We start from the raw sequence: 25,907 nt of genomic DNA, 5'->3' as shown, positions 1-25,907 counted from the left end.
ACGCCTCATGGCTCTGCTTCGCAGACCGTGCTGAGAAAGACCCCATCAAACACCGCAGATAGGCACGAGCGTGAAAACCCTGGCATGGAAATGGAGCTCCATCAAGCAGGCTCCTACCGAAATATTTCATGACTCCAGGTCTTTGTTCACTGTAAAAATATTCTAAAACAGCACTGCAGAGGATTATCAATGAAATCATCAGCGAAGAAGAGCAAATACCACTAAAGGGCAATGATTTTTCCCCCAATGGTCATTTTTACTTGTACATATTCTCCCTTTCCCCTGTATTTGGAATCAAGTTGAGATCCATTTGTTCTTTTCATTTACTTTATGATTTTTACTTGAAAACAAAGTAAACAAAACTCCGCAACATGTATAACCATCATCTACTTGCTAGTATACTTTTTATTTTAAAAAAAAGAAAAAGTGTTGGGGGGACTGAAATCACTCTAGAATAATGCTCACGCCTGTATTTACATCTCTGTGTTTAACAATAAATTTACACATGCATCCTTGTAGACCTTCGGTTCATCCAAGTGTCATGCTGCTAATTACGAAGCAGTGGCTGCTAATGAAGACGCAGAGCCAACCGCAGTGGCCGGGGCTCCTCACAGAGCTCCCAGCTCCAGCATGTGGCTGTGGTTTTGAAATGCCAGCAATGCTATGGTCCCCAAATTGAGATACGGTGGGCGAAAAGAGACAGTAGGCACAAACCACAAAAATCAATGAGGATGCTTTCTGGGAAGAAAAATCTATTAGTGCACATAGCTGCTGTGCGATGCTCGAGGGTTGCCATAGAGATTCACTGGATTCGTTCGACCGACCATAAGAAGCGAACACAAAATACTCTTACCGTTAATATGCTGAACGTCTGATCCAAAGCCCATTGAAGACGCTCAGTAGCTTTCTGTTGACTTCAATGAGTTGTGGATGATGTCTCGAGAGCAGCACTTGATAGCTCATTTCTTATCGCATTGAGCCCTTTTATGTCCTCTGAAAGGTTCATACTGAAGACTTTGAGAAGATAGGTCTCAGTTGATCAAGCTTTTAAGATATGCTTAATTTTAAGCATAATCAACCCAATGACTTCAAATCCAGTAAGGTATTAGAAGAAAAAGTCTTTCTATCACCACAAAGGCAGAAAAATTCCCCCTGGCTCTAAAACCGACTACCAGAGTGAAGTCTGTGGCACAGCGGTATCATTTCTTCAGTCAACAAGCTACATTCTCGTTTGGTTATGCTCACTAACCATCGCTCAGCTTGTTTTCTTAAAAAAAATGTAATGCCATACTGTTTCACTATTAAAAATAAATTCCAATATTCTGTCAGAATAATAAAACCCATGTCTTTGACATTTTTTATCTTTTTCCAAACTCTTTAAACGTTTAAGCAGACAGCTCATCAATGACATATTGCATAAACGCTTCACTGTTAGAAGTAATTTTTCATGATGAATCTTTAAAGTGCCAGAATATCTGATAAGTTAAATTTTGATTTTCTTTATATGACAAATGCTTAATAGTTGTCTTAGAGTCTTTCTGCACTATGATTTTTATCTGTATTTTATTACGGTAATAATAACATCTAATATACTCTCTCATATCTGTCTCATTCTTTCTTAAGGTCAAAATTAAACCCAGAGCTAAAAGCAGCAAGAGACTTCTTCCTTTCTTCCTCTCAGTGTTTTAAGGCAATAAATTACCATCTACAGGCAAATAATAGCAAATTAGGAAATCTAAACATGATATATATATATATACTTTAATGTATGCTTGGTAATCAGAAAAACAAGTATTGGTATGTCATTACAACAACTAATTTTCAGTCTCGCAAGTAAATTAGATGCTATTACATCAGGCTATTTAATTGCCTTTCTTGCCAATAATCTGTGAAGAAGAAAAAAAATGTTAATTCCTCCTCCTGTCTTCAGGCAGATTTCACTCGTTCATATTTTATTGGATTTGTTCTTTGCATTTTCACCTAGTGGTGAACCTGAGCTGTCTCCTTCAAAGGCACAGATCATTTTTAGGGAGCGGAGGAGCAGCAGGCAACATGCACTAACGTGCTCGGCCCTTTGCAAGGTGCCCTTCCAGGGGTGAGGATGGGGCTGCAGCACACGCTCCTGCAGCTGCAGGGCAGCGGCAGCCCAACCCCAGGGCTCAGGACAGGCTGGCTGCTAAAAATAGTGCCTGCTACGCTCGAAGATGGCTTTCACAGCCCAATCACAGGGACCCATTAGTGGATACGTATATCCAAAGGTAGATACAAGTTAGAGCAAAGCAGGGTAACAAAATCCCTATGAATTCAGGGGTTCTGCATGTCCTTTAAATGCATTTTAATGTGTTTTACCAAAGGATGCATAATCAAAAAAGAAGAAAACATGTAGTGTTACTAGCTCAAGATTGAATAAACTATAGCAGCTGCATTTTGAAAGTGCAGGTGATAAGGGTGCCTCTTACTCAGCCTTGTTGGGGAACAAGCATCTGACCCATTTGTTTGGCAGTAGCTGGAGTAATGGACACTGCAGCTGAAACCACCTCGTAAACCTCGGGAACGGCTCGGCTGTGAAATCCACAGGGCTCCCTGGAGGTTAGAAAATGAACACGGGCATTAGGGTGCTTGGTCCCATGCTGGAGGTGACACCGGGAGTCACGCTGACCAGGCAGCAGAGCTCACGCCTTTCTCCCAGCCCCAGGATGCTGCGCCGGCGGCAGAGACCACCCTTCTCTGCCCCAGCACCTCCAAAACACGTCCCAAATCCAGCAGTCATGACACTGCTTATGCGAGATGGCTTGATGAAGAGAGCTTCTTATTTTTCAGATGGAGAAATTGAGTAGAAATGAAGAGACTTATCTAAGGTCACAGATTGAATTACTATCAAAGGCCGAGATTGGTCGAGGCATTCCCTGCTTCCCACCTTGCTCCTTAATCCCTAGACAAAACATTACTCTTCCCACCCTCTAAACTTGTTTGTCCTTTCTCTTTCTCTTAGGTTAGCCAAGAAAAATAGTAAAGAAAGTCAACAAAATACCTTTTCACGGAGTAATGAATCCCTGTTCTCCAGAAAGGAATATAATCCATAGAATCGTAGAATCATAGAATGGTTTGGGTTGGAAGGGACCTTTAAAGGTTATCTAGTCCAACCCAACTCCTTGCAGCACATTAATTATGCTGTAGGCTAGCATTCCTACAGTCATTCTTATTGTCCTCTTTGCACTGAAAAAAGACATCTAATGTCACGTTTCCAGTTTCTGTCAGCATAAAAATTAATGTGCTCAGCAATGGCACCCTTAGATCCTTATTTTCTGACAGAGATCACTAAGGTTACTCTCTGTTCTTTCCAAATAAAGCCACCTTTAAAGTTCAGAAAAGAGTTTAGCATTTCATGTCCAAGGCAGAATAAGCGCCATGACTTTTCGGTGGGTGGTGATGGCAAGATCAGGCCACTGGTGACAGAACTACCCCTGTAAGCCAGCTGGATAATCTACATTTTCCAGGTTTGCTCGGTGTGATTTAGGCGAGTGCAAGACTTATGGCTCTCGGTGGCCTCCTCGTACCATCTTTTTTGTATATGCATATCCCTCAGGGTGGAGTGGCTTGTCAGGGAATGATTAAATCATAAATAATGGGCTTTCTCCTGTAGCCAAGAAGCTATTTTTCTTGCAGCCCATACTTTCAAAAAAAGAGGACGAAGGTCTGTGCAAGCAGGATACCAGCTCTCCATCCCTTCTGAACATACCCTGCTCAAAGGCAACTGCCAGCTCACTAAACGAGTTGGTCATATACCTGCACAATAAATGAAAAGGAAGAGGCTGATTTTCAAAGCTACACGGATAGCTCTGTTGGCTGACAGACAACCTTGTTTATCATAGGTTACCAAGGCAGCAATGTATTTGATTATGTAGAAAAAAGTTAACTAAAATGGATGTGAAAGCCCAAGACAAAGATAAATCTGGACTTGCTTTGGTTTTTTTCTTCCCTGAAAAAATAAGTTGGGTGGTGATATGAGCTGTAAGGAGTGGGCCAGAGCCACTCCAGGTAGCTGCACTGAGACAAAACACCTCCACCTCACTGAATGCGGACGTGCACGGACGCAGAATACGCACATTATTGCCTGCACAAGGGCATAATTAAAGCCATGTTACTTTTTTTCTTAAGTGCTGTTGGGACCCTGCACTCAGGACCTGTGCTTAGCAGGTCAATACCTCTTGGCAGCGCTTACCTGCACGCTCAGCAGTCACAGGCCAGGAGTCATTCCTAGCCCTTCAGTTTTACATGGCCAAAGGCATTAAAATGCTGCTGCTTGGGCAGTTCTGGACAGAGCTGGAGAGTGTTTGAGTTAGAAAATTGCATTTGCAGGACATCTGCCGTGGCTGAAATCACAGCAGCCAAGAATGAAACAGGGCGAATGCCCTGCTGCAGTGAAACTCCTGCATGCCACCGCGTTTGCTGGCCTGGGCTTCCTCCCATCCAGACATTACACGAGTCAGAGTGCATGAGAATAATAATTACCTAGCATTTCCTTACATGTTATTAAAGGTCTCTAGGTGTCACTTGACTAAGAGCTGCAAGAGCTAAGCAACCTAGACACCAACAGTACCCAAAAGGAGCATAAGTGTTGAAGCAGCTTTAAAAAATACGATGCTTTAAACATTTCAGCGTGGACAAATGCAGACAGGAGTGTGTTTGATCTCCTCGAATCGGCCAGAAATTAGCCAGCTGCAGTCCAGAAACCCAGTATCACACTAGCACAGCTCCCTGCTCGAGTCACTTTTCTCCATGGGTGCAAGACAGAGGAATGGGCATCATGGAGGGGATGATGCCGACCAGCCTTATTCTCAGTTTAATGATGATCTCCTGGGTTATGATATTTAATAGGGAAATATTAGAAAGCATCCATATACTGATTTATTATTATCTTAGCTTTGAATTCAAAATGCATTGCATGGACACTGTGCAACATTTTCAAGGCAACGTCACAGCTTGTTACACTGCATTTGGAGGAAACAGCCACAAGGTAAAATGCACACATATGTAACTCAGCAGATGACCTTTCCTACACACCACATTTACATATTTTCAGACCAAATTACTTTTTTTTTTTTTTAAACAGGAAATTAAAAGAAACCTCGTTGTTAATTACTGCGCCACAACTGTAGCAGACGAGCAGAAACTGCATTTGGCACATTTCGTCAGATGTGTGTTGCCTACCTAAGTCAATTAATTGAGGCAAAGGGAGCTGCGCTGATACCCTGTCTTAGAGTGATTTCCCAGGACTCTTCTGGAAATGAAATGACACCTCTCAAGAGATTATTTCCTGCTAAAGTCATTTTAAATAACTATATTAAAAAGAAACTAGAAGTTACAAGTAGGGCCTGATTCTGCCTTTCACCAGTGGCCCTTCATATCTTTGGAAATCTGAAATGAGATGGAGTTTAAACCTGTATTAAAATTGCCAGAGCAGTTGTCTTCAAGTGAAGGTGATTTGGGCCAGGAAAGTACAGGCATGCCTTGCCTTGCCGGTGGGTTTGCCTCTACAGCAGAGAGGAGGGATGTCAGGAATAATACCGTCAGTCCTCCCGACAGGCTGCATGCACACATCTATTCAAAGCAGAGCGCTATTTCTGTATTAATCAAGAGCAAGCTGATTAAATCTGTAGCTTTACAAAGAAGGGGAATTAACCGAATGAAAACATTCATTTCAATACAAAACTTTATGATACTGTAACTTTGGAAACAAAGCCCTTTCTGAGCAATTCCATCTGCTCCACTTGGCTTGTGCTCTTTGAAATGAACAGCTGTTTACATGATGAAGACACGGGTACATTTGTCTCTGTTGGGTTTATCATAGAAAAGCATTAAAATGATTTTAAGCGCAAAGTTAAACATCAGATGCTAAAATGGAGAGTGTGGTTTTGAACATTTGTTTATGACTTTGCTCTTCGAAAGGAAGTTTTTTTAATTCCTGATCCAACACCGTTGCGAAAGGACCTTTTATTGAAAGCCATCTCCAGGTAAGGCTTTAAAAAAGCCAGTTCTTCATTCCTGCCCACCTTGGCTAAGCAGTTATTCAGCAGGACGAGGCAGTAATCAGATTTTCCATACAGCTGGCAATTCAAATAAAAAGGATTGCTGCTCTGAAGATAAAAAAAAAAAAAAAAAAAAAAAAAGACAGAGATAAGAAAAGGTAAAATTATGGATTTGTGTATTCGCCAGGACTTGTTCAGTATAAAAAGCAAAGCAGAAACACAAAAACAATTTATGCTTAGAATGACAAGGGTGAACTGTTATTTGCTAAGGATTCGTCATATTCAAAATCAGATTTTTTCATAGCTTTCTAGAAAACTTAACTGTGGCATTTCTGGTATAAAATACTGATACTGTTACAATTATGTTTACGGTATGAAATGAATTGTTTTCGGTGATGCTGACCAGTTGTGACATGTAACACAGTTTCCCTAGAGTAGCATGCATGTTTATTGCTGTAAAATGAGAGTTTTTTCAGTTAACAATGAAACAGCATCTTGTTATCACTTGTGTGAAGTCATGTAGTTTAAATGACAGATAAGAGAAAATGAAAATACCTGTAAAGCAGAAATTTGGTGGAGGAAGCTTTCTAGTAGTTATGACTAGTTATGGTAGTAGTGATGACTAAGTTTAATAATGACAAAATAGTAATGGGAATTTTTAAAAGTCTGGATTAAAATCCATACAGGTTTATGTACACGTTCCTTCTCCTTGCACTTTTGCAGTCTAAAAATGTAAACTACATAAAAAAGTTTTACAAATTTAAAAAGCATTTAAATTAACATTGAATTTAAAAGGAAACATTTCCTGGCATGACTATAGTTGTTCTGTGCATCCTTCATCACATCATGATTTACCAGCTTGCTGATTAGATAATCAGCAAGATTATCTAAAAGAAATCCTCTGCCGTCATTTCTAAAGCTGGCTCTATTGCATTTTTGCTTGGGAAGTGGTTGCATGCAAAGCCACGGGCTCAACACCTGCCTTCACTGGAACTGATGGTAAAATTGCCATTAGCTTCCCTAAGATTAGTTTTAATTCAGTATGCTATTACTTTTATTAATACTGTTTAGTACGGAACATTTTTTTCTGGTTGTGCGTAGAAAAGGTAGATTAATGATTCTTTCTGCAAGCAAGAGCATGCAGCGGGTCTGAGGGAGCTGAGCAGGCGCGCAGCTCGCTAACCACACAGCCCTCTTTTGCCACTGACTGGGGGTTTTTTCCCTAGACTGAAGTTTCTCCTTAACAAGAAGAAATACTTTCTGCAGGAAACACAGAGAGAAATTCCCCTTTGAATTTTTAGCTGCTATCTCACAACCTATACAGGGACTTATACTGCTGAATAAATGACTGTTATTTTGACATGCAAGATATTCATTGAAATAATTTCAACTCATTTTACCTATTATATCATTGCCATAAAGAGAGCCACTAAGAAATGTGGATAGTCAGATCAAGCTGTGTCTAAACTGTCCGTGATCAGAAATGAAAGATGATTCAGCATTTACAGAAGTAAAACATACAGAGGAACCGGGTGATGGATAGATTAAGGCTAACGGGAACTTCACATCAATAAAATAAACAGCTGCACGAGTAGCCACCATTTCTGCTAGTGACAGATCACCTTAATGAAAAGATAATGATGCAAAACACATCAGAGGAAACAAAGAAATCTGAACCATGGCTCCAAGAGCTGATTTTACAGCAGTAGAGAAACAGGGAGTCTAAAGAAGACTTTGTCCAAACCAGGAAAATTGAACATCATTAGAAATAAAATATCTCATTCCACGTTGGCAAAGTCTTAAATGGTGTTCGCGTGGTTTGACCAGCAATCTGTCATTCAGATGTCGAGATCAGAAACTGAAAGGATATTAGCATTATTTAAGTAACCTCTTCACTTCAGTTTTATAGGCTGTTCTACTTTCTTTCATAGTTCAATCAAATTTATATTACTGATTCTATGCAATAATTTTCCATAACTTTATATAAGAATTTATCCTTTACCTACACACTAACAGTGACAAATAAATTTACTGGTTTATAAACTAGCTAGCAATAAGTGAAATTAATACATATATCTTATTGTACCTATTAGATATAGACAAGGAATTTAGATGAAATGGAGATTGATGTTTTTCTCTTTTCCATACAATATTTCAACTTCAGCAAAAGCTCCCCACACTTTACATTAAATATGCAATAGATTTCTCACATGATTATTTTAGAGGCTTGCATATTTTAATAGTAACTAAAGCAAAAATTGAGCTATACTCCAGGAAAATTAGGTAATAATATTTAACCAATAGCTTTAATACAAGAAACTTCTTTCATTTTATAAAAAACAACTACAACAAAGAAACAAGCAAACAAAAAAGAATTTTACATAAAATAGCTACTTAAAAGAAATGAAGCATCTGATCTTCAAGTAAGTAGGGAGCATGACTTACCATGGAAGGGACAAGTGGGTAACCCGAGCACACAAATGTTATTGAGATCCAAAGAATGAAAACAAAGCTTAACCTGCATAGACTTCAAAGAAAAACTGAGATCAGTTAAAATTTAAAACAAAAATCAAGCAAAAGTACATGCATACACATAAACACACAAGCAGTATATTTTCTCCATACACAAAGTAATCTGCAGTGTCTTTACCTGATCATTTTTTACTCAGGAGTGTATATGTATGTACGTGCAGTTATACTACCAAATTCCTCACATATCCTTTCAGTTCTTTCTTAGATGACCATTTTATACCAGAGTTCAGGAGTGAAAATGTCATCAAAGCTGATTTTATTATGACTAATTGGTCCTTGTTTGGCCTTTTCTTCTTGTTAAATGGGAAAATGGCAAGAGCGCACATTCAGCTGCCATTATGAAACTACCAATTGATTTCATTTAAAGTCTTCCATTAAAATGTCTCTCAAGTGGGTTTACTGTTAAGTCTGTATCATCATAGCAAATAGGGCCAAAGGTCTAAAGATTTCAAAAACATATTTCAAGAATTTTTTACCACTTCCAATACATCATATTAAGACCTTGTAAAGCTTGGCTGCAAGGGAAAAACAGTAAAAGTGCCCTTTAAGAAGAAAGTTCCTCAAAGAATCTTATTCTATTCAGAGCAGCTACAATACACAGAACAATACGTAACAATATATATAGCTTTTTCTTTTTCTTCCCCCTCCCTTTTTTTTTACATGCTTAGTTTTGAGTTTGCACCCAATTTTTAAGTGTTTTTCTTAGAGCTTAAGTTCTTTGGACATTAATTTCTTCTCTTGCATGCAGACATATCTTAGCCTATGTTAAGTTTCTTCAAAAATCTTCTGTAGGATTAATAAATTCTGTTAATCTCCATCAATGTAGCAAATGTTTCGTGTCTAAGAGCATCATTTGTTACTGCAACAAATTTAATTGCGCAACATTTAATTTAATTGTGCAACATTTTAGGGGATCCTGTGGTTTATTTATACAAAGTACTGTAAAAGCAGTAAGAGTCCCACAAAGTCTGTTAATGTTAGACTACACAGGCTGAAAAACATTAAATTCGCTTTTTTTTTCTTAGAATGAAAACGCTAAGGATCTTTTTTTGACAGTCACCCAGTGTTAGACATGCACACCAGTGACGCAGCAGCCTCAAATGTTGCATTTCCTTCAGTGTTTACACGGAAAAATCAATGTACAAGGACTCCAGAAGGGAATTCTGTGTGAGTCTTCGGGGATACATGAGCTGTTATACGTTACGGCAACTTTAACTGGAACTTTTCCGTCTCCTGATGTAGATGCACTTAATTCCAGAAGGTAGAAAGCAGTGAGGCCTTCAGATAAGGCCAGAAGAAATACAGTGGCATGTAGGAGTCTTTAACACGTTTTATAGAATAATTCATAATTTGATCTCAGATTGTGGTTGAATATTTTTTCATCATCACTGTACATGCCAGTGCTGATCATGTCAGTGGTTGATATAATCCAATGAGTCTTAAATTACTTTTAAAAAGTACGTGTTTGTAGTTGCTGGTAAAGTACTTCAGGATTCTTCAGGACCAACAGGACTATAGAAATATAAGATGAAATTAGCCTCATTTAAACACCACAGTAAGCAATCCACTTATAAAAACCGTCAAGAGAACATTTGACTATTTGCATATTCAGTATGTGTCCTCTTATTCAAAGAGAAAATCCTTTCGTTTGAATTGAACATCCCGTTCCGACTCGTACAGGACCTCCAACTCCAACCGATAAGCGGATTAGCCCGTGTTTCTGCTGCAATGAAAAGTACGTCGGGTTGGATTCTGCTTGAGCAAAGTTTAGCGTCAGCTTTTGTTGTATCTGCATTTAGGTTAACTCCATTTTAATACAAAAGTAACCTTCACACAACATTATTTGTGGAAGACAAGGGACAAGAAAAGCCTTGTGATTAAGTTCAGAATTTCTGCGTTCAGTGTGGAGCTTGTACCTTAGACTCTCCGGGTAACCTTTGGTGCATTATTGACTTAGTTTTTTTAAATCATGAGTTGTTTGAGTCCCTGGTGACCTCCCATTGTGCCTCATCAGTTCCTCCTGCGCTTACCATTATCACATCCCTTTAAAACAGCAGATTTGGCCACATTTCTAGCTCATAAGCTTTGGCCATCAGACGTGCTCAGAGCCTTTCTCTGTAGGCACCTTCAGCATAAGCAAGTGGTGAGAGGACAACCAAGCGAGGCCGCCAAGCAGCTCCCAGGGGACACCAAGGAGATGGCCATGCGGGCCCGGACAGGAGGAAGCTTTGTGGAGCCTGGAGCAAAGCAGCAGATTACAGAAACTTCGAACAACATAGGAAGACAGCTCTTGTGTGACTTTCTAAGGAAGGACAAAAAGATGATCAAATACCCTCGTTAAGGATGTCTCACGCAGCGGGTGGGAAAGGGAGAGAGGCTCATATGGCAGCAAATCTCGCAAACGCTTTGCAAAACCAATCGTGTCTGGTCTGAACATTGGGAAGAAAATAATGGTTAACCTGAGGATTTGCATGTATTTCATTCATGCTCGTATTATAAATGCTGACAGTAAGATCTTTCTTAGCAAAATTCTTTAGCCCACTTTCTGTTTCCAATTCTGCCTAAAAGTCACCTGTGAGAGACTGCAGTCCTTAGGACCTGACTCTAAGAGGAGACAGGCGAGTAATGTCTGGGTTTTCCCCCACAAAATCCAGGAGCAGATGCCACCTTTTCAAAGGCTTTCCCCAGCTGAGCAACCACAAACTGCTTTCACACGAGGCAGATGCAGATCGCAGTTAGGCAAGTATGAGTTATGGAGACATGACCAGCCCAGAACTGGGCTCAAGGCGTTTGTCCACCTCTGAGACACGCAGAAGTGGTGTTATCTGAACAGAGTGAAGATTCAAGCTCCCACATTTGCTTCTCACTTCTTTGAGTTTATTTTTTCTAGCGATGCAGGATGCAATCTAACACACCACAACTGTGATTTGCATGGATAAAGCGTACGTGGAGATTTAGATACATTCAAGATATTCCCACTTCAGGTTTGGATGAATCAGGTTTAACAGAACAAGTGGCAATTGACATTTCTGTCTTCTACTCTGTCTGCAGAGCACCCAGTCTGAGGCCTTGCTCCCAGGTAAGGTTCACTGGCAGGTATCATAGGTCATAGGAATCATTAAGAACCATAATAAAAATTCCCAGCATCCATAAAATTTGCATTTTATGAGAATAAATTAGCAGCAGTATCTTCCACTTCCCTGCAAAGCCAACATCACCTCTTCCCTCCTGTTTGCTTTGTTAAAGGAATAGTGTATTGCACCTCGCTGCTGGTTCCCCACGAAAAACATCCGAAACACAACACAAAGCTTGCTGATAAGCCTATCGAGCCTTGCAACTTAATGAGGTTGATAGGCCTATAAGTTTAAGAATATGATATTCCCCCCCCCCCATCACAGTACTAAATCTAAAGCGTTTAAACTGGCATTGTGTGCCTTTGCTAAGGGATCAAAATAATGAAAATGAAAGCATACACCAAAAACTATCTGCATGGTCCATTGGTATAACCCCATAGCAGGTTAGTGGTCTGGATAAAGGCAAGGTGCTAAATCTTGTTGTCCCCCTCGAGGATGTTCCCAGTGAAACCGCAGCATGGCTTTTTTTTGAGACAGCTGCCTGGATATTTTGCTCCGAGCTCAAAGTTTTTCTTGCTTTCAAGAACATCAAGAAACCAAAGAGCCAGGATGGTTTGCTTTGAGATCATAGCAAGGTGCAAAATGGAAATTAATCATACTCACAGCCTACAAATCTGTTTCTGACTCAGTGATAATAGAAAATCCCAGCAAGACACAAAGACAGAAGAAAAACAGAAGTCAGAAAGCAGGTTTATTCCTTTGGTCGTGACTGCTGTGTTCTCACTACCAGCAAGGGGATGCAACCAACCCCTTCGCTTGCACCACTAAAATCTCATCTACAGAGGCACAAAGGAGCTAAAAAGTTGCTGTAGGTGCACACTTGACTACTTCTGTGCATTTCCCTGCCATGATGGTTTCTAATCCCCTTAAACTTGGTTATGATCCAGAAGGAGCGTGTCCCTGGCTGACAGCGTAAGGGGTTATAAGGCCAAATGGGGCAGCTGGGGGGAAGCACAGCTCTTGCCTCCCCTCCTGCCCTCGGACATTCGACCGGGCAGTGACAGACCGTCTCCGACCACTCCACGAGCACGCGGCACTCATGCCTGTGGGCTGGAGCCTGTCCTCTGTGTTATTTACTTGGCTCCTGTGCCGCCAAGGTGTTTGCACAGAAGGGCTCTCCGTGGAGGATGCGATAGTCTCATCAAAGGTCAGGTGCATATTTTGCAAGTCCACCGAGGCTCGTGTCGGCTGCTGTGGATAAACAGCTCTGCGTTCCTGTTTCAACTTCAGAAGTTCTCCAGAAGGAGAGACACATTTACTGAATTTCATTTTGCTTGCTAGCGCTGCCGCCCGCAGAGCGAAGTCCTGCGAGTGATACACTGCTCGAGCTCCTTGCAGCCGGGGACAGCTCCTACGCGGAGCCGTGGCACGGCAGCCCTCGCTTAAAAGACACACGGCTCCTTTTTTAAAACCTGATTTTCAGTGCAATTCCACTCAGACATCATTCCCCTCTAAGCCTGCGTTAGCAACGGTTAAGGCTCCAGCAATGCACCTTCTGACGCACAGGTTTGATCTACGAGGAGAAAAAAGAAAATCAAAAAGGCATTAAAGCAAGAAGCAGCTCTGCCACTCCTGCCTCCCACTCCGGAATGGCATTTTGGTCGGCTTGCTTAGCCTGGACAGCTACTCAGCAGCTAGGAGGTGTGCAGAAAGCAGGCGGTGTTAGGCTCTGTAAGGAACAGGGTGTCAGATTTGTGGACCTACAGATAACGTGAACCTTGGGGTCCGGGTTGCTGCCCAGTTTCGAAGCACTTCTGCATCATCGGAGCTGTGCACGTCACTGTCACAGCAAAGGGGATAAAGCTGCAGTCTGATCCCCCATGCCAGAAGTAGAAATTAACATTAAAATCACGTTTTCGGTCCTACCTCAGACAGGAATTGTCGGCTGCGTCATAGTCACCATCCTCAGGATTCTAAAGTCTAAATCATCATCTATAATTATATATTCTTTTTCCTGGTTACAGTCAACGTACGCAGAGAGGATGTGGGCAGAGACAGCATGAGTTTCCTTATCCAGGTCTGCCAGTCCCACTCCCCGGCATAGGGCAGAGCTGCTGGGTGCGTCAAGTTGTGCAGTGATGTAAAACCTGAGTCTGTGACACCAAACATCATCACCCCCCGCAGACCGCAGCGCACGGCACCTTGCAGGCCCTCTGCCAACCGCACAAATGTCCACGCGACTTCTGCTGACGCTACCGTGTTCCTGCTACATTCCACGGGAAATGACAAGAATAATGCTTTTGCCAAAAACGTATTTAAACACGGCAGAAAACAGTTCCGATTTATAGATGCTCTTGCATTTTGGTCAGGTTCTTTAGCATGCCGTCAGAAAAACAATCTGCATGAAGTACAACATGAAAAACAAGCTCTCATTATTCTCTATGCACCAGCACCAAATGTTAAAGTCATTTGATAATTTATCTGGAGGGAAAAAAAAAAAAAAAAGCAGAGCAGACAAAACTTGCTCAACCCATTAAGGGGAGACTCAGCAACTGAAAAGTGGCGGTAATCAACATTTTTGCTATGCTTATTTGTGCATGCCAAGATAATTTATGCATTCAGAAATTTCTCAAATAGATCCTACAGGAAGTTGCTGCCTAAGAAAAGATGTCAGTGCGGAGCTAAAAAGACACCTGTCAAAGCTGAAACCCAGTTTCTGTTCAGATGCAACAAAGATCTCGATGATCTGAGAAAGTCTGAATAGTTGTTGAAGTAGAAGCAAGAAAGAGAAAAGAGCCTAGATAGACAAGAAAAGGCAAAGTTTTTTGAGGAGAGCGAGGAGAAAAGGATGTAGGAAAGTCTGATGTGACTTAAGAAGGAGAGATCAAACTTTAAAGGCATCAAACTTTAAAGGAGTCAAGGAAAGCTAACATAAATAGTATAAATAGTAGGGAATAAGGAGAAGGAGTTGGGTGGCTTTGAAGGGCATAATTTTTTATATATGTTATTGCACTGTATCTCAGGGTTCTCCAGTGGATAAGGCTAAGAAAGACAAGGAAAACATATCCGATATTTTTTATCATGCTAAGATGCCAACAGAATATTCTGGCTCAAGCAAGCTTGCATATTTTCGTCCTCAGAATCTCAGTACAAAACCATTTTTTCTGCTCTCTAAGTCCTTGAGATGTCATACCAACAAGCACTATGTCATTTGGGAATGGAAAAAAAGGAGCGACATAGGGCAAAAGTTGGTCACGGTAGCACAGCTAACCCAATGAAACAGTTACGGTTGGGAGGCAAAAAGTGGGACACAAACCTGCGGACCTGTACTAACTGCAAGGTCAGTGAGGGACACAGAGGATGCCAAATGCTCATCAGGACACTCACCATCTACAGACTGGACAGAAAGGGGTGACTTGCTCACACCTGAGCAGGTTTTTGTGTAATGTGGAGTGACCTTCAGGGTGGAAAACAGGTCAGCTGGATGCCAAACATCTGTCAAGGGTCTCGTTTCATCTTCAAACAGGCCGGGTCTGATCAGCCGGGAGAGAAGCAAAGTTACCTCTTGCTTGGCACAGAATTATGAGAAAATATCCAAATCACAACTCAGGGGTGGCTCATTTCCTTCTGAACAGGCAACATTTGCGAGGGAGAAATCTCAGCTGTTCCAGAGATTAGCTCTTGGCATTTCTGGAGAAGGGTAAGATGCCAGTTTAAATTTGTGACATGAGACCTAAAGTACCTTTAGGAAATAAGTGGCTACATCTGGAACAGCAGTCATCATTTGTAGGAGGTGAGAGGACACACCTTTTCTCTCCAAAATACAGAGCATTTTCCATCTGTTCTTCATGCTCTTTTAACTCACTGCTATTTTCTTTCTACTTGTCTGTGCCACTTAAATAAACAAGGATATTGCAGCCCTTTTAAAGGAGCCATCCTCCTCTGCAAAAGCCTTTTGATAGGAAGGGTCTTCTCCGTAATGACCTGCTAAAGAGAAAACAAATAGGCACTGAACCCTAGAGCAAGCTTCACATTGTGAATATAGCCGTGCTTTCGAATTTGCTGGTAGGAAGATAAAATCAAACTACGAGTCTGCCTTGCTCCACAGAGGTGGTACCCAGGCATCGGGTACCGCTCCGTACCTTTGGCACTCCATGAGCGACGGCAAGGAGCTTCACTACCTTGCAACATGCCAGCCCTGGATCATTACTTGGCGACTGTCGTTGCTTATAAAGGTCCTCAAGCAGGAGAGAGGTAATGTTGCTGTCATACAATTCGGTGCCCAAGCTGACATGCCTTTTGTCTGAACAGAAGCTAGCGAGGAGCCCGATTTCCCCTCGTGTTCTCCTCCTCTTATAAAAGGCTTCATCCAAAAATATCACATGCCAAAAGACAGAAGAAGTTTTGGTTTTCTCACTGAAAACCTGTTGCGGCTGACTGGATTTTTCTTGCTCTGTGTGAGCATTTCTTCATATCTAATTATGTTTTGTGTGTGACATAACTCCTCCAGAAGTTATATATGCCTCCCTTATTCTTCTATCACTTGCATTAATATCGAATTTACAAACCTCATCTCTCTCCCTGTCTCCACCTTGTGAATTCCCCTTTTAGCATCAGGGTCTTCAGGGGTTTTTTCCGATCTGTACCCCTCCCCACAGCTGCTAACTTCAGAGGTAATCAACTGCCTCTTCTTAATCAAGAATACAGATTACTGTGAATAAACACAAAATCCAATATTAGAAAAGCTAATATAACCTCACTCTCCGGGGAATAGGAAAGATCACGGACGCTGAGGATCAGGATTGTTCTCTGTGGACAGGACAGTGGATATTCTCTAGCTACTTACTACAGAGTTTCATTGCTCCGGTCTCACAGGAAAAGTGTTGCAGCCACAGTACATGAAAAGGACCAGCTCTCCATTCAGCTTGACACTGTATTGACTGCCAGAAGCAAACATGCAGTCCACAAAAAACCCTGTGACTCTTTTTTCCTTCCAAAGAGCCTGCCTGCTGACAGCTAGTTCTTTCATTTGAGCAGTAAAAGTTCATGCTTTTAAACCCAATTCCCATCACACAAGTACACTGGAAAAATTACATGATGGACTTCAATATTGCACTTTTCAATAAAGACTGAGCGAGTCCCAGCTGTGAAGAGTGAAGATAGACAGGGTATAACTTTCAAAGGGGCTGAGGGCCTCTTCTTAAAAGCAAGAAGCACTGGGAGCTGAAGCACTGGACCGTGCAGCAGCAAGGAGCACACCTGAACTACCACTCCATGGAAGCATCACATGCATCACTCGCCTGGCCCTCAACGCTGAATAACCACATGAGTATGGTGGGACCCAAGCCATCTCCGTGGGGTTTACGGGCGTCAGGACCATGCCCTGGGGAGAAGGTGATGCGTCGCCTGGTGCTGCAGTGAGCTCCACCTCCACCAGCTCAGGGGTCTCTGCACAGGGCTCCAGCGCCCGGCGTGGGCCTGCCCTTCCTCATTGCTTCATGAGATCTGAGACGCTCCGGACTAGTACGACAAATTATGAATGAGCAATTAGGAAAGCGAAGCTCACGCAGTTCCCAGTCTCTTTACCGCAGCAGGAACAAGACCACATTACATATAAGAGATCCCTTGAAACCCAAATAACCTTACAGTTCTCTGCCTTGCCAAATTTCATAATATCAGTGTCATCTAAGTCAACAGGACAGGAGCTAAAAATACTCTGACTCAACTCATTGCAGGCTTCTGATATAAGGGCAGAGTCTCTTAACATGTGCTCTTTGAAAGTGTTGAAGCTTGTGGCCTTAGGGCATGTCTATACCACGGGCATACCAAACCAGCTCGGATACTGGTAACTGTGCATCAGAGATGTGACCAAGAGGTGCAACCCAAAGATTTCCCCTTTCCCTGGAATGATTCACAGTTCAGCCCTACTGTGGCTTCTTGGTGTGCGTCTCAGAGTCAACGTCTGAGTTTTCAGTGCCAAATTACAGACTATGCTCTCAAGCCACATCGAATTGCTTTACAATCCCTGTAGTTCACAAGCTGTAAGCTGGCTATTTGTGTTCCAAATGTCAGAGATGGGAACCACAGAGCCTGATAACTTGGAATCTCCCAGGGCTATTTTCTAACCTACAAGCTCTCCCAAAGCCCCGCTGACACATTTGAGGTGGCGTAGCATAAATAGGGGCTGGGGATGGATTTTGAAGAAGAGCACACCGTGTTCATGCAGACTTCATGTTCTCTGCTATCCTTCTGAGGTCAGTCCCATTTTCCACAAGAATGAAGGCAGTACAAGAACAAAATGTATTTACTACCTTTTTTTTTCCTCTGCATAAAGTGATCTTTTGATTGTCCCCTTCCTAACTTTAGCCATGTGGGGTTTTGTCTCTTGTATCGCTAATATTTCTCTTTAGAAAGGGGTAGCTCCTGGTTCACCTGCCCATCTCCGGACCCTGAGCAGCAACCTATCATCCATCCCTCCATCCCTAGCTGGCAGGTTGTGACCGGGCTATGCATCTGTCCAACCTGAGCAGTCAAATACTCTTTATTGTGGACAATACCAGACCCATGAATGACCTTAACTTCAACAGGAAATATCCAAAACTCATCCAAACCCTATTTGCTTTTTTACCCCCCCTCAAGGCATGGCAAGGCACGTTTGCGATTGCAGGCTCTCTAGCATGAAGAGAAGCTGGCCAGGCAAGCCCTGCACCCTGCTGTGGATGAAGATGTTACAGTTGCCTGGGAAACTGCTCCATGGGATCACTAAAATGTATTCTATATGTTTGCCTTCAGATACAAGATTATCACCTTGTCTATGAGCAGTGTCAGGAGAAAATCCCGACACGGGATAAACTTAGATTGTAACCTGCAGAAATCAATTAACTCTTTTATGGCATTAGCTGAAATTTCACAGAGCTAAACCCAATATAAAATGCCTCATTGTCCAACATCAACCAAATCTTCCCTGAAAGCGTAAAGGTGGGTTATGCTTTAAGCATCTCATTCTTCAGCAAAGGACACCGGTTTTAAATCTGCTTGTATATTATCAGCAGTCGAAAGAACTGGCTGAGGTGAGACAAAGGACCTGTAATCAAAGGAGATGGGTTTATTCAAGGACTGAGAGTATTTATTTAGATTCAGTACTTGGAAATTTGGATATTTTTTTTCTATTTTAAGAAAGAATACATTCAATACTTACAGAAGGAGCACTGGTAGCCATGAGGCAGCCACAAACCAGCCACGGATGGATGGTGGGGTAGAGCCTCTGTTTGTACGTTCTTGTAGCAATGAGCAATTCAGGACTTGTGCTTAACCAAGAAGTTAGAGCTCTGCCACGTTCCTTCCCCAAGGTTCTCTCTGGTACCACAATCATGAGATTGCACACAAAACCCCATGGAGTTTATGGTGAAGAAATTCCAGTAAGAGCTGGCAAATGCTAGTTTGGGGGAAAACGGGTTTAATAGCAAGCAGGAGGGAGTAAGGAATTAAGGTTAGATGACATTTTGTTATAACGTAACAAACCAACAAGCCAAAACAGGACTGTGCTGTGTCTAAATGTGGTGGGGGTATGGACCGGTTTTAGAGGAGAAAGAGCAGTAAAGAAGGACAGAATATTGCTCAAAATTTCCTATTTCTGGCAGCAGTTTAAACAAAGAATCCAGTAGAATTTCACTGCTTGCTTACCTTCAATCAAAAAACAACACTGTGCTTTAATTTCTCCTGTGGGTGTAGTCAGCTCTTAAGTTAAAATCCAGGCTTAATATCTTCTACTCATAATTTAGGTCACGGGCTGGGAAGAAACATAGGAAAGAGAGAGAGATTTCAAGCTTTGCAGTAGATGCTAAAACTCCATCCTGTGCTCGAGGCTCCCAGGGCACCAAGTGCACACGCTCCTCTGCTCTGAAAGAGCCAAGTCTTCCAGCCAAAAAAAGAGAGGCTGAAATCCCGACAGGATTTAAACCCCGGGTTACCAGGCCTTTGCGAGGGTCTGCCTTCAATCCCTGAGGCTGCTCGACCGGCTAAGGTCAGCAAAGACCTTCTTTCTCGCTTAACTCTGAATGCCTCGTACCCTCTGGGCAGGTTAAAAAGCTGCAGAAGGAGGTGAGGAGCGGAGCTCGGAGCTGCCGGCAGCGCCCAGGAGTGCTCCGCTCGCAGCTCCGCTCCCGTGCAAGGCTCGAAAGGGAGCGACTGGGAATGCTAAAGGAACCGTTGGGATCGTGCAGTTCACGTGCCTGGAAAATGGAAGAGAAAAGGTGTTTAAACAGCAGATTGCAATCCTACCAGTCTGGGAGCATCTTGGGGTTCTTTTTTCCCCAGTCTTTGGCTAGCGTTCCAGTCCTTCACTTGGAAAATACCCACAAAACAAAACACCCTTCCACTCTTGTCTCTGCTACACAAATTGCAGGGTTCTGTTCAGTATTTCAGCTGTGGTACTGTATATCATTAGAATTACATACACTGTTATCATTCATTGCTGTGTGACTTTCTGCAGTTTATTATGCTCATACTCATATAAACATAATTACATTGCACAAGGCTATAAACTCCACATACTGGAGGATGTAAGTATCTTTCTTCTTGTATTTATTAAATTGTGTTTATACACATTCTTACTAATTTATATTGCATCTTTCTTGTTAAATATAACAGCAAAATATAATTAGGTCTTCCATTCCTAATGCTGATTTTTTTTTATTGCTAAAATCTACATGTATAAACCGTTGTACATCAGAAAATCACCCGGAGTCTTAGACGACCACGGCAGTTGTAAGGCAGACCTGTGGCTTTGCTAGGTCACCATCAGGCCTGTGCAGAGATTGTTCTGTCCGGCTAACAGAACATGCTGCTAAAAACACAGTCAGGCCCTTCAAAACCGCACAAACAAAATTAAAGTTCCAGGAAATTGCATGCAATTGATTCCTAACATATCTTTTAAGTGTAACTGCTGCTACTTTTTTTAGTATTTCAGCTCCGGCTTGATTTGACTGAGGTTTTCACTACGCAACGTTTCAGGAGAAAATGTTAGAAATAATTAGTCACATCAGAGGCAAAGATGCCATACTATTTTAGTTTACATCCGATGATACCGGGGAGAACACAGGATTTTATGTGCCGCATTACCAACCAGCCTCTCTGTATGGTTAAAAAAAGAAAAGAAAATTCTATTTTGCACATTTTCTTCTGCTTTTAGCATTAATTTTTGGTAAGTTTAGTGAGCGTAGTGCCAGCCTGACAGACCAGTCAGCAGAGGCTGATGAAGCAGCTGCTGGACCTTGCTGCCAGCGTGCTCGCCGGTGAACGGAAGGGACGGCTTCCAGGGGTTGGGATGGCAATTCCGACGTCCGTCCTCTGACAACTCCTTGGCCTCGCAGCAAGAGCTGCCAATAAGGCTGTCAAATTAGCACTTAGCGAGACGGTGTCTGGTGACGTGGACTTCTTCCTTTGGTGAGAAAACTTATTTCAGGCTGGGCATCAAAGAGCCACTATCGACAAGGGCTGGAGAGCTGTATTAGCCACCTGGAGGGAGGGAATCGATATCCAGCAACCAGTGCCTGGAGATATCCAACCTGCTCTAAAAGCTCATTTTAAAAACAAATACAGCTTCAAGATACTGTCATGACACAGGAATGCCCGTGATGTCACCTAACCAACTCTTATATCCTGTGGTTATTCTTTTTTCATCCGTTTAGGCACTCCAAGCAAATCTACCTAGCACCACTGGCTACTGCCAAAGCAGCTGCAAGGGGAACCTGCGCTACTTCTGGTCACACTGCAAAATCATTGCACCAGGAGCACAGTCGTAGCCGAGCCCAGCAATTCACTTTTACCTTCTTTTCTCCTGAAGGCAAAAGCTGAAATACCCTGCAAGGGCTCCGTGCCACCGGCAGACAAGATCTCACCAGAAAGCTCAGTGAGAACGGTTTTCCAACGCAGAGGAGAAAATTCCTGTTTCCCCAGGAGTACCGTATCCCATGTCAAAGAGGAAAAAAAATAAATAAATCAATCTGTGAAGTGGGACAGGAATTCTTTAGTTTCACTATGAAATATTTTGTGATGAAGCTAAGCAAGTAAACGAACTGAATGTCAAGTAACCAGATAAAAGACTTTCACGTACTGTTGGACAAGCCATAGTTTTGTTTGGTTTTTTTTTTATAATCATGTTTTCTTCTCAGCCTTTCTGCAGATAAACTTCCCTACACATTTGTTAGGGAGAGCGATGCAGTGAAACATCAAACAATAATGAAGCAGCAATCTGTGCCGATTTCCAGGTGGCCAGGGTTAGCAGGTCAAAGACATTAGGAGTTTTTGGAGAGAATTCTGGATGCTGGTTAAAAACCCTAAAAGTCACAGGTTTCCTTTACATCACATCTGTTGCTCCCCTCTCCTGTTCCACTCCACGTAGAGCAGAAAAATGCCTGGACTGAAACATCCTTGGAAAAAAAACTGTGATGCTACTGCCCTGGGGGATGCTGATGGAAAACTCTGTGTGTTCCTTTGTCTGCCTTTGCCCATGGAAAAATCCATCAGCAATTAAGACTTTAGAATTTTATACAATTATTTTATTCTGTGTTAAGTGGAAAATAGGAATCGATATTTATTGTGCATATCACAGCCCTGTGTTTAGCCCCAAAAAGGATTTACGTTGGACAGCCAGTGAGACCGTATGTCAACAAACATACGGGCTCTGTATGTTACAGACACATTATGAAGCAGATGATTATTTTGTGAAGTGGTCGAGAACTTCAAGAATTTGGGGAAATGCCTGAAAACAGTATGCAATTGTAAATGAAGTGCCTAAATTATTTGAGACTGTAATTTCAAACAGGTTTTCTATATTATAGAGTCCTTTGTACTTGCTTCTAAGACTGTGTGATTTGTCTTGCACTCATCATTTATTTTGCAATAGTACATATCTCTTAGCAGAGCCTACATTTATTTTCATAACTAGGATCATTGCAGTGTTTTGATTTTATTTATAACATTTGCATCTGTTTACCTGAAATTTCTTTGAGCCTGTACAACTACATGTTATACAACGCTGTCCTGCAGTGGCAGAGAACCAGAAAACAGACTCTCGCAAAGACTTCAGCTCATCCGTTTTAACAGTAAGATGTCCTCGGAGAACCAATTTAAACTTATTCCCAGATTAGGTCCCATGAAGGACTCCATTTGTCTGCAGCAAGCAGGTATTGACCATTCCTACCCATCTCTAACGCAATGCCTCTGACCACAGAAATGGGGATGGACACGTTTTCTGCCTGAGACTTCAGCTAGAAAAGTTTGTGTTAAAGTGATTACCTTGGAAAGCACAGTTTTTCAGTTTTCCTCCAGTTTTCTTCTGGAACAGACAGCTTCTGGGACAGGAGTACGGGGTGGGAGCTCATGACTTCTGAGAAGATGTTTAGTTGGCTGCAGGTTCAATGATGATGGAAAATTCTAGGGTTTCAGTAGTGGTGGCAGTAATCTGGACTTTCATTGCCGATCAAATAATTTAAGAGAAATCATTACAATGAGAAAGTCAACTAGAAAAAGCAGAAAAACATCTTCAGATGAGACGTAAAGGGTACTTTGTCCCAAACTTGGATAAAGCATGTGGCAGTGACATCCTTTTAAATATTTGCGTCAGCTCGGTTTGCATGTCTTTGTGCAGCTTATCATTATCAACAGCCTGAGCATGGGACTGTGCTGAATACGCTAATTCCAACAAAAAAGAATACACAAGAATGCAAAAAAAAAAAAAAAAAAAAAAGTGCAAAAGAATGTCCGTAAAGATAGATTTCAAAATATATCAGTAAGAATAACATCAATTATTTTAGGAAGCGCTGGAAAATGGAGGCATTTCACACAGTGACTGGATGAAATAGCCAAATAGCACAACTACCTGCAATGACAATCATAAAGTGTTCACAACTTCTAATTACTTTGCCAAACGTCTGCTTTCACAACATGTTTGCAACGAAGTCGGCTATACAAAAACCTGCGGATATACAAAAGTCTGTGGCTGTTTGCAGACACAAAGATGAGACTTCCAGACAGCTTTCCATGAGCAGAGAACTATTGCCAGCTCTTTGCTGTAGTAACAGGAACTTGTCTAGAAGTGTCGAAAGGTCTTTATTGCTGTCTGTAGGCATCTCCCAAGTCAATTCACACAGCAAACAAGGAAGAAGTGGAGAAATAACAAGGCAGAGACTGCAACGCAAGATTTCAACCCTCCCAGTATTAAATTCCGAGATGCGGAGAACAATGAGGACAGAAACCATGGATGAAATAAGTGGGTTTATGGCAGGGGCGTTATCAGGAAAAGCTAATATCTGTTTTGCGCTGCAGTTAACGACCAAGAGCGTATTAGCGTGTGCGAGTGAGTTAAGGCGCAAATGCCCTAAAACCGCCTCGCTATGGAAATGATGTGGCGGGGGAATGAACCCAGCGGTGCCAGGGCTGGAGCGGTGCCTGCAAAGGGCAGCACCCTGCAGCCCAGGAGGGACGGGGCTTCGCTGCCAGCTGATGAAGTCTTGTCCTGGTGCCGTTGTTATTCACTATCGCAATGCAGCGTGCCTGGGAATCCCAATCAGGTATGGGGACTGGGCTGCGCTTCGCATTGTAAGAAATAAGAAAAAGTGTCCCTAGCTGTACCTGATTTTTCTGGAGGATAGCTTAAGCCGTTCCTGTCAGCACACACTCCTGAGAAAGGACCTGTCAAAAAACAGGTGTCCCCAGAAATGAAGCACTGCATGAACATTGATCATAATGATAATTATTTTGCAGTTTGAAGAGGAATGGTTTTAACATCAGACAACTGCAGATAATGGTCCTTTTCCTGCCAGCTTTCCCCAAAGGTCACAACAAACCCAACGTAGCTCATGTCTGCGTGACAGGATCTCCCTTCCTGGGAGACATTTCTCAGTAGCAATGAGTGAAATGCCATGGGACGTCATGAATGAAGACAGAAAAGGAACTAAATTGCACCGAAGAGATAAATCTGCTTCATCCAGATGTCACACAACAAGGAAGAAGCCCAGTCAGTCAAAATTGCGTGGTTGTTTTTATAAATGGGTTTCTGCACCCAGCAAACCTTCCTCTCCTGACGCTTGCATGATAGACCTACCACCTCTCCTTCCCTCCCCTGAACATTCGCAGCCCTCCTCCAAGACAGCTCACCTTTCTGTGCCGAAGCATCTGTGCTTTACAACTCTCCAGTAATTTTTGTCCCAACTGGAAAATGCTTTCCCATAGCTCCCTATTTTATCCAGGGTAGCATTCAGGTCCAAAACCACTAGGAATAGATTATGGGGTGGAAAACTCCAATTCCTTCTTTTTTTTCATTCTCCTGTTTTCCCTCTGCAATCAGTTGCTCTGCCTGGGCCATCGCCTGCCTTCGTAGCAGCTCCTCTCAAGATGGCACAGGTCTGTCGCTCTGGAGCGGACACACAGTGCTTCATGGACTATTGAAAGGGCAGATGGTCTCGGAGCGAGCTCCACTCCGCTCAGTCCCACCAGCGCTGCCGAGGGTTTTCTCTCGCTGCGGAGGTGCGCTGTGCAGATGCAAAGAGTAATTTCTAAATGTGTTTAGACTGAGTAAACCACGTGCCTCCTGACACGGACTATTCTGCTTCCTCTCGGCCCATGACTACAGCTCGTTACGGCCGGGTGGTGCCTGCATGCTCAGACCCCGGGCCACTCCGGGACCACCGAAGCCGCTTTGATACGTACCATTAGTTTCAAGGTGGTGGAAGAAGTGAGGATTTTAGGTGACATCAGTGATGGTCATGAAATGTAACAGTTAAAATGCCCTTTCCCTGCCTCTACGAGAGCAGTTACAATCACTGGTTTTCAGACATATCATACAAAAGTGATATTTTTGCAGTACTGGGACAGGTGGATCCGAGACGTGCATGAGCGGTTAATGCATCTGAGCGTACATGTGTGCAAGAACACTCCGAGCCAGATTTTTCTCCGACTGAGGTTAATGTGAAAACCTCCTCTGATTTCAGTCATGTAGAGTTGAAGCACGCAGGTGGTATTTATCCAGCCTATAAATGAGAGATTGCACGAGCGTGTCTTCTGACTGCGTTCAAAATTGCGTGGCAAACTATGTCAGGACCATCAGCTTCCAGGGCTGTGACATTAAAAACGGTGTGAACAATACCAAAAGCAACATGAAAATAGTTCATAGGTACTAACAGCCTGGGAGAGCAAAAACAGTATGAAAAACCTTGAATTTCTACAGGTTTAAGACAGTGGTGGTGACTGCGTATATAACCATTTAGTTTGA

The 25,907-nt window shown here is 42.4% G+C and overlaps 1 protein-coding gene across 3 annotated transcripts; it reads right to left on the bottom strand.

The window, feature by feature from the left end:
• Positions 1 to 5,780: 5,780 nt before the first annotated feature.
• NPS (neuropeptide S) lies at positions 5,781 to 23,287 on the bottom strand. 3 transcript variants are annotated; one of them, XM_072871122.1, is made up of 10 exons: positions 22,934 to 23,287; positions 19,319 to 19,424; positions 18,834 to 19,070; positions 16,895 to 17,155; positions 16,204 to 16,346; positions 15,378 to 15,619; positions 15,023 to 15,168; positions 10,894 to 14,033; positions 8,475 to 8,556; positions 5,781 to 6,137 (listed from the first exon to the last, which is right to left on the bottom strand). In XM_072871122.1, the coding sequence occupies exons 9-10, from the start codon at positions 8,475 to 8,477 to the stop codon at positions 5,928 to 5,930; spliced, it is 213 nt and encodes a 70-aa protein (XP_072727223.1). In that variant the 5' UTR covers positions 8,478 to 8,556; positions 10,894 to 14,033; positions 15,023 to 15,168; positions 15,378 to 15,619; positions 16,204 to 16,346; positions 16,895 to 17,155; positions 18,834 to 19,070; positions 19,319 to 19,424; positions 22,934 to 23,287; the 3' UTR covers positions 5,781 to 5,927. The 3 variants fall into 3 exon arrangements, 2 of the variants coding, with proteins under 2 accessions (XP_072727223.1, XP_072727222.1); XM_072871121.1 differs by having other exon boundaries at positions 8,475 to 14,033; XR_012043916.1 differs by lacking the exons at positions 5,781 to 6,137; positions 16,204 to 16,346 and having other exon boundaries at positions 8,481 to 14,033; positions 16,936 to 17,155.
• Positions 23,288 to 25,907: the final 2,620 nt, after the last annotated feature.

The sequence above is a fragment of the Ciconia boyciana genome, chromosome 8, assembly GCF_034638445.1.
Source record: "Ciconia boyciana chromosome 8, ASM3463844v1, whole genome shotgun sequence".
NCBI lineage: Eukaryota > Metazoa > Chordata > Aves > Ciconiiformes > Ciconiidae > Ciconia > Ciconia boyciana.
Note: the sequence above shows the minus strand (reverse complement) of the source record. Positions and strands in the feature narration are given on the sequence as shown.